At 37.2% G+C, this 9403-nt stretch overlaps 1 protein-coding gene across 1 annotated transcript in view; it reads right to left on the reverse strand.

Annotated features, from left to right (window-relative positions):
• Nucleotides 1-4132: 4132 nt before the first annotated feature.
• The window catches only part of PLVAP (plasmalemma vesicle associated protein), a 10813-nt gene continuing 5542 nt past the window's right edge, over nucleotides 4133-9403 (reverse strand). Inside the window, exons 3-5 of the mRNA XM_072404590.1 lie at nucleotides 6630-7216; nucleotides 5783-5837; nucleotides 4133-4887 (exon numbers count right to left, since the gene is read on the reverse strand). Of these exons, the coding sequence (XP_072260691.1) occupies nucleotides 5802-5837; nucleotides 6630-7216 (623 nt within the window). The 3' untranslated portion in view covers nucleotides 4133-4887; nucleotides 5783-5801. The remainder of the gene's footprint in view (nucleotides 4888-5782; nucleotides 5838-6629; nucleotides 7217-9403) is intronic.

The raw sequence follows: 9403 nt of genomic DNA on the forward strand, positions 1-9403 counted from the left end.
CAATCACTTGACCCAGGCTGGGTCATGTACTCTACTACCTCTTGTTCAAAGTGCGATAATAATGGACGCCCACCACCAACAGCAGCGCTTCTTGTTCTCGGGTCTGCAGTTAAAAACAAACTCATACTGCTTTGCTTGCTACCCCTGCCAAAGCTGCCAGTTCCTCTTTGGCCAGACATTGTACAACTTTTTGTGTGGCTTCACACCCAATAAAATACTTTGGAGCTATATGAATATGCTTCACAAAGTGTAAATTTTACAGTAAGTGGATTTTTTTATGGGGGGGTGTGTATGGGATTGACACCAAAAATGCAAGTTTGCTGTGTGTGTTGTATGCAGCACTTTCCTTCAGTGGTGACGCTTGTAATATGCAGCACAGTATACAAACTATATACTGCAGTATACACTGCGTCCGTGTGTCTGTCTCTCAGTACAAGTGTGATACTGTGCACGCAGTCAGCAAGGGGACCCTGCCTCTGGCTGCGTGTATGTAACACACTGACTGACTATCTATCTATCTATCTATCTATCTATCTATCTATCTATCAATGTATCTATCTATCTATCTATCTATCTATCTATCTATCTATCTATCTATCAATGTATCTATCTATCTAACTATCTAGCTATCTATCTAGCTAACAGTGAAACACTCTACCTATCTGAGTACAGTAGATTTCAGGACTGCACCAACACAGTACAATCCAACAATCTATCTGACTAATAGTGTTACACAGTCTAAGTAAAGCACTTTTTTTTACTTTGACAAAGCAAGCCAAACAGCACAGAAAGGTTGTGATGCTAGCAAATCTCTGTCAGGAGTGGTAAATGCACGCACGTCCTGGCCTTATATAGGCCAATGGCTGCCTGTGTGGCATGCAGTGACAGACAGCCAATCGGCTGCCTGCCACAGCAAACACGGAGAAGAGCATCCCTGCTCTTATTGGAGGGCCCTAGGCATTATGGGGGAGGTTCCTAGGCATTTTGGGAGGGCCTAATTTGCGGCTTCAAATCCAGAAAAACTCGGGCCAGGTTGAGCCGAATTCGAACAGCCATATATGGGTCGAACATTAGGACGACCTAAATTCGAACAACAACACTGGTCAGCAACTCCTCCTAACGCCTCTAACGCCTAACGCCTTTATCACACGTACAATAATTTTGTGAAATTTCCCTTCCCTGAATAGATCATGTAACAAGTATGTGATCATTTGTTCCATGTGATCAAGCATTATATAAATTGAAAACAGTATCAAGAATACAAAAAAATTGTAAAAAACTGACCCAAAGTCAGCCGTCTTGGCCTGTCTAAACTATAAGCAACCTTCTACCTCTAAAACCTCTAGGCTACATACCCTGTTTCCCCTATAATAAGGTACTGTCTTATATTTGTTGAAATGCCAAAATATGCCCTAGGTCCTATTTTCAGGGGGATGTCTTATTTTTCCATGAAGAAGACTACAGTACACATTTATTGTTGAAAATCACCCATGTGCCATTCATTGTCCCCTCCTGATCACTCTGTGCCATTGATTGTCTGCTTTCTGATCACTCATGTGCCATTGATTGACCCCTTTCTGATCACTCATGTGCCATTGATTGTCCCCTTTCTGATCACTCATGTGCCATTGATTGTCCCCTTCTGATCACTCTGTGCCATTGATTGTCCCCTTTCTGATCACTACCGTATGTGCCATTGATTGTCCCCTTCTGATCACTACCGTATGTGCCATTGATTGTCCCCTTCTGATCACTCATGTGCCATTGATTGTCCCCTTTCTGATCACTACCGTATGTGCCATTGATTGTCCCCTTCTGATCACTAACTCACTTTTTTCTGGCTTCTACAGCCGGGTAACAGACTCCGTTAGGGCAGGGATCAGCAGCTTGCTTGTCCTTTGAAGTTACTTTCAGTTTCACTCTCCACTGCAGCCAGCATCGAGGAGTCACACAGAGGCACACAGTATCAGGTATCGGAGGATGTCTTACTTGCGGGGGGTGCTTTATTTTAATTGTTTGAGCAAAAATCGGGGGGGTGGCTTATTTGATGAGGATGCCTTATCATCGGGGAAACACGGTACAAACATCAGATGATTCTCGTCCGATAACCACCTCAGAGCTAGAATCACATGAGAATCTGGCATGTGTACAGCGTTCGTCTGACGTCCTTCATGAATCCATCCTGGCAGATCCACGAACAACTGCAATACAAGTGAAGGGAGGGGAAGAGAACAGCCGGGTGCCCCTATGTTGTTCTCCCCTCCCCATAAAGCAGAACGATGCTGTAGGTACAGTATGTACACTCATTCAGTCTTTTGTTTTTGGAAAGGATCATGAAAACAGGGGCAGACATACACTCATTTATTCCTTCATGGGAATCCTCCAGGTCCATGTGTTTCAAGGACAGTCATTGTTTGAGGGAATGTCAGATTCCCTGTTCTACAAATAGATTTTTTACATAGGTTATATATATAAGGATTGTTACTACAAGTCTCTTGACCAGTAATCCATTGTTTGCCCATGATAATACCCTACCAGCACCATCATTTAGAATGTACTTTTTAGGCTAATATGTACAGCGTTGGCTTTCTGCCACACAGTACATATTGGGACTGATTTGTGAAAGCTCTCGAAGGCTGGAGAAATTACACGTTTATCAGTGAGGCTGGGTGATCCAGCAAACCTGGAATGGATTTGTTAAGTCATTTGCTATTTGTTAGCAAAGGTTTTCAATCCTGGACCAAATTCATCCTAGGTTTGCTGGATCACTCGGTTCCACTGAAGAAAGTGTATCTTCTCTAGCCTTGGAGAGCTTTAATAAATCAGACCCATTGTGCTGAGTCACACTATACCAGTAGATCTTTTTTTATATACCAAGTATCTCCCAATTTTAGCAAAACAAAGGGAATTTTCTGTTTTGTTTTCTCTTTTTTCAGGAATGGTTTCCCCTATCAAATAAAATAAAATATACAATTTTTCTGAGTATGTAGATAGCTTTATCCATGTAAGTTTATGAAAGTGTCATTTTTCAATGCCTTTATAGTGTATGTAAAAGAAAACCTGTCTTTCAATGGAGTGGGAATACACTGGACCCTATTTCAAGTTTTACCTGTTGTCTGTGTCTATGTGAGAGATTCACCTCTCACCTGTCACGAAAGCAAGGGGACGATAAATCATCCTATGAACACAAATGCTCTGTTGATAAATGTCCTAAATTTCCGTTCACTTTGTGAGCGTGGGGGGATTTCCTCCTATTTCCTATTGTCATATCAGGGTGTGAAGTTAAGGGAAATCTCTCCATCTGGACAACTATTAATAGACTGACAGGGACTCAGACTTTTAACCCTTGCTTGCCCTCTTCAAACACAAACTTCCTCTATAACTAAACCAACAATGAAAACAATGAAAAACAGCCTGGCAGAGAGAAAGGTATGTTTCCCACTTCCTTCCCAGATCGTACAATTTATATGTAGACAGATATCACAGAACAAACAATGATTATGGATAGGTTTGAATGTTCCACCTGCCCTTCTCTCATCTTGTTCTGCATCTCCCTGGGGTTCCTTCAATGTTCTGTATGATATAAGGTTGGGGTATGATGTTGTTTATGGTGTTATTTCCTTTTTCTGTAGGTTCTGTTTTTATTTATATGTTTGCTGCTTTTTTTTTTTTAGATTTTTTTTAGTTTATATGACATTTCTTCTCCACTATATCTTCTCCACCCCCCATTCCCCTTTTCCTGTTTTCTATGTCAGTTGTGTACCATTGTATATGTTGTATGTTAATAATTGAAAACCAAATAAAAAACGTGCCCTCTAGCTTGCATCCACCATTGTCAGTAATTACACCACTATCTTCATAGTCATATACCTGGGTATTAAGGCTTTAAAGTAAAAAGTAAACAGAGACCGTTGATGTAGGGAACATCCGATTGCCTCATGGAATCAGGAAGGAATTTTTATTGAAGCAAGTGGAAGTGTACTATGTCCACATGGTCATGTTCATTCGCACCAACATACTTGTCTGCATTTATCTTATACTAATAGTATAATAATATCTATTACCACGTAAAATGAATTTGCACACATTTGTATGTCATGGCCCTTTGAGTAATCGGGAAACGTCTCTGGTATCAGTTGAACGAACAGTTTATTTTTCACATCCGTAACAGGCAAGAAATATGTACAAAAAGAACAATGTGCGTGTGTTTATATGACCATTTAATAAAAACATTGCTGGCACACAAAGACAAACAGGGGTTTCCTGTAATAACTTCGGCATTAATCACATGACTGGGGACAGAAAGTCTTAGACACATCCAGGAAAATTCTAAATGGGGAAAGGAGCAACAAATATTTTTGCAAACTGCATCCTGGTCAAGTGGAGTACTGCACAAAACATGACCGGGTTCTTCTTAAGTAGAAGGCTTATTACAGAATTTAGTAGCTTCTGGGTGATTAGAAAAAAAATTCTATACAGCTTGGGAAACATGCACTTCTATATTTGCAGCTTATTGTCCCATTTAATAAACTAACTTTTGAAATTCTAAACACTGAAACACTAAAAAGCTTAAGAAGGTAATATCTACAATGAAATATACAGTACAAGCATACAATCTTATTTTATAATAGACTGTTAAAGTGGTGATATGCATTTCTATATATCTTTATATACCCTTAAACTCATGACCTCCATTATATTATAGACATATAGTTGACATTTATGATTTTTTGTTTCCCTATTTTTAGTATAATGATGTGTATAATGAAGATCATAGAAATACGCTCTTGCCATCAACGCATCACTGCACTTGTTTGAGAATCAATATTATTAGGGTTAATGGAATAAAGAAAGACTCTTCTACTCCGTTATCTTTCTCTTTATTTCCTGTGGGAAAAAGATAAAATATATCAATTGTTAAACTATATAAACTATGTTATAATTGTTAAACTATATAAACTAAACTATGTATAAATTTAGACATAAGTATTAGGATTGGATGTATATGGCAAATGTCCTACATTACTTTTATAGCTATAAGCTGTGATAAACTATTTGAAATAAAGAGTGGCTCTTAAATATGTCTGCCTGCTGTAGTCTGGACAGTGAAAGTAAGGGAGTAGATACTCTTATTTTTTAGCAATAGACTTTTAAACCACATAGAATAAAGTGCCTTCACCAATTTTTATATCCACAAAAAAGTAAATAAACGCATACAATGTAAATTGCAAATTTTTAAAAAATATAAGAGCAGGTAAACATTAGATGTTCATTCAAACAGTACCTACAGATAAGGTTGGTGTACCCAGATAAAAAAAGGAAAGTTTAACCTTCATTTTTGTTAGTCTTTTACATGGCAGCCCACCAATCTTTTACATGCTATGATATTTTTAAGTCATTCTGCAATAAAAATCTCTAGCAAGATGTCAGTGAGTTATGTGATAAAATAAGGAACAGTTTCCAGGCAGTGCACCTATTTGTTCACATAACTGTACCAACAGCAGTTTCTAACACCCTACTTATGAAATGTAAGCTTTCATACCTACAGACTCTCAGACCTAAAGCACCTTTGGATTCTTGTGCTTTTTTGGGACTTAAATGGTAAGCTTTATTTTCCATGATTCACTTTCTCTGTTACATTTCTAATTTCTCCTAGGAGCTCTTAAGCACATCAGAACATCTTTATTGCTAGCATTTAAAGTAAACCCAAAATTCATAAAAGAATGATCCAGACATTGAAACATGCCAATTCCCATTGATGACTTATTTCACGCAACCCTACCTTTTATTCCCTGTTTCCATTAAGAACGCATTGGTGGAAACACTGGTGGTCGCATCTGTAAAATAAATATTAAGCAATTAAATAAATTATATCATACAATTCATGAGCATTTTATAAGGTAAACAAATATGGCAATACTATAGAAATCTCAGTAACATCTACCTAATAGAAAATTAAACTTGAAGATGGCAAGACCGATATTTTATATTGGCAAAAAAAAGTTGATGGTGACTAAATGCTGTGAATTTAAATATGCAATACCATCAAAGTGGCCACCAAGAATGTAGCTTAAATCATCAACAAGTAGACCTTTCCTATCATGTGTATTTTGTGTGGAGCATACAATTTTTTGGGCCTTCTGTAACCTTATGGTAAAAAAGTTTACTACTATGTAGGGAGGCTTTGCAGCACTTTGATACCTTAATTTAATGAATTCTCTGTGGCACATTCTTGTAGTTATTAAAAATGGTACATGTGCTGAGTGGGTTTATCTCCGCTAGGACAGACTTTTTGAACCACTAAACAGTTAACAGCACATTAATACCAGTATTCCTTTTTTAAATTATTTGTGCACAGTCACAGGTTTTCTGTTTTCTGTATTAAGGCATACATTTATACCCACAACATGATGGGTAAAGTTGGACTGGTTTCTATTGCAATACCTATATTTTCAGAATTATTTTTAAATGTATCTATATGTATCATTGTAACTGGACTATACATCCACCAAACCTTCACTATTATAGAACACATACAAATACAATATACCCATGTAATATCTGTCATGCACTATATGCAGATACCAAGCTCAGATCAGGTATACAAAATCCAATGGGACACTTTTTACCTGTAATCTTTTGCAGTTTTCTAGCTCCTCTTCCTTTTTCATAAATCGAGTATAAGAGGTACTAAGTGTCTCTTTTACCTCCCCCAACTGCTTTTGCAGTGACATTTTCTCTGCTGCTAGGTTATTTTTCTCTGCAGTGATAATGTTCTTATCCTTATTGCAGCTCCCCAAATCCTCATTAATTCGTTCCTTAACCACCCTAAGCTGGGTGTTTTCAAACGCGATATTGTTAACATCTTGCCTTAGTTTGTTTAAGGTAAAGTCAATCCTGTTATTTATTGTGTCACTGATAGGTTTACAGTTATATCTTAAATAATCAGGGGTTTCAACTTTTAGAGTTGACTCAATGATATTTCTGAAGTTCTGTATCTCAAGACGGAATTTTTCATCAATTGAAGTGCAAGAATCTTGAAGCAGTTTTATCTGAGACCCCAGGTCTTTCTTATCCTTTTGAAGCTGTACATTTTCAGAAGTGAACATATGATCTTTGAGTGAATATGCAGTTATTGTCTTTGTGCAGTTGTCCTTATACTGGTTAAATTCGATTTCCAATTTCATCCTTTCATTCTCTGCTTTAAGTCTTGCATCTGTTCAGAGAAAAAAAAAAGGTAAAAACCTTTGCTTAACACCTTGCCTTTGTTTTAAATAAGGGTGCATATTGGCAAATTCTAACTGGTTTAAAAGTTTAGAATTTATATAGTTTCCAGTAATTGATAGGCAAACAGTACCAAAGGGGAGTGTTTAATTACAATCTAGGTAATCCTAGATCGTGCCAAGCCTAATGGGTTACCAAAGCTGGATAAGAGAAGAGAGTAGAGTAGAAAGGAGACAAGGCTTTTAGGGCATTTGACTAAAGCAGATAAAAACAATAACTTTTATTTGCTGTACGATCACTAATTAATACAATACATATTACAATAAAATTACAACATGACATTACAACAATTAGTGGTCTGTTACAGTCATATATTGTGATTAGTAATAATGTGTCACATTGTTGGATTTGCAAGATCGACGTAATAAGTTCCTTTTCCAAGGCATTTCGCCTACTTTGGCTTCCTCAGGGGACATGGAGACCTGAGCTATAATCATCAAAAAATAGTGTGCATCATCAATTAACAGTTTATACTAATATAGATATATAGTTGCTAGTAGTATTCTCTACTTTAAAAGAAGTTAGCTTATTCTGGTCAAACTGTGGAACATAATTGTATGGTTTGTCATTGTTCCTCTACCCTCGATTTGCCAATTTGCCAGTTTGTGCCTTTTATTTTTGGGTAGTGACCTTCAATTATTCAACCACAGATTCTTCTTCCATGAAGAGGAAGGCTTTCTATATGGGTTTAAATCTCATGCACAAATATGCTATTTTTATATTGTAACATTTAATATAAATTTGGTTCAAATAAAGTTGCCTTATAGTTTTTATATACACATTTTCTTTGTTTATTAATCAGGGCTGCCATTTTTAAAACTAAATCTGAAAACTGTGTATATTTAAAATAATATATTCATATTTACTAAAGATTATATGTACCCTTTACGTTTTAACAATAGAGTGAACACAGAGCTAATTTTCAACAGGGTTGTGTTGGGTGAAGGTAGGTTAATTACATTGGGTGCTCTAGTTACAGCAACAAGGGTTTTGATACAAAGTTTTGAACCAGCACCATTTTCCATAGTCCTCTGCTACCTTATTTTTTCAATGGATACCTATATACAGGAGCACAGGGACCTCTGAGGTCCAGAGACCTATTACAACAATTGTCAAACCCAACCTATATTGGGCCCTAGGCATATATAAGCCAGACACTGAATGAATGTTCCCAACTGTTTTAATGGACACTTTACACTCCTATAAGGACCCTTTCCCATTGACAAAAATATAATGGTTCACTTCTCTAACTGTACACCCATAGTGGGTGAGTACTTCTTCCCCCACTTACTAATTCTCTTTTCCATGGACCACCAATGTAAGAGACCCCGCTTAATGTTATGTGAATAGATATTAAAAGGGCCTGTGTTGACTGACATAAGGAGGGTGTACAGGGGCATGGCTTAATATGAGGTAGTTTAAAATAAAAACTGAATATGGGGGAGCTGTACCAAGTTCTGATTTATTCCTACTGACCCTAGTGCCAACTATCTATTTTTGCCCTTCTCCTACCTCAAGCAATTACCTTGTCTAGGTATCATAGTCATACCATTAGATATAATAGAAGCACAGGGCTTGTTTTTTGTTATGTATTGTGATATCACTGTGTTTGATATTGCGATGTAATAATAATTGAATATGCAGCATATTATGGTTTTGCTGGATATTTTATAACATGCTGCTGCAGTCTGATATGTTATTGCTGGTTTATATAATGGTTGATATGTCCTAGTTTTTTCAGTCATGGTGTTAAAGTCTAAATCAGTGTTTTTCAACATGTTTTAACTTAGGGGAACCCTTAAAATTACTTTTAGGTCTTCGGGGAACCCCTGCTATAATTACTTTATTGACAACTCACAGTACATTAGTGTGGTGGTCAGTGGGAAGAATGCCTCTTACATTGTTGGCTGTTGGGATTTAGAACTCGAGCAGAAAAGAAATTTAATGCACTGTTGTGGCAAACATTTTTTTAACCACCTTGCAGTTAAGCCCGACCTTCGCTCGGGCAAAAAAAAACTGCAAGGATGGTTAAGCCCGAGATTTTGTACATCCATACTTACCTGGTCCCCCTGTGCTCATCCAGCGTCGTCCTCCATCGATCATCGTCCGCCGATCTCTC

Source organism: Pyxicephalus adspersus, chromosome 3, assembly GCF_032062135.1.
Source record: "Pyxicephalus adspersus chromosome 3, UCB_Pads_2.0, whole genome shotgun sequence".
NCBI lineage: Eukaryota > Metazoa > Chordata > Amphibia > Anura > Pyxicephalidae > Pyxicephalus > Pyxicephalus adspersus.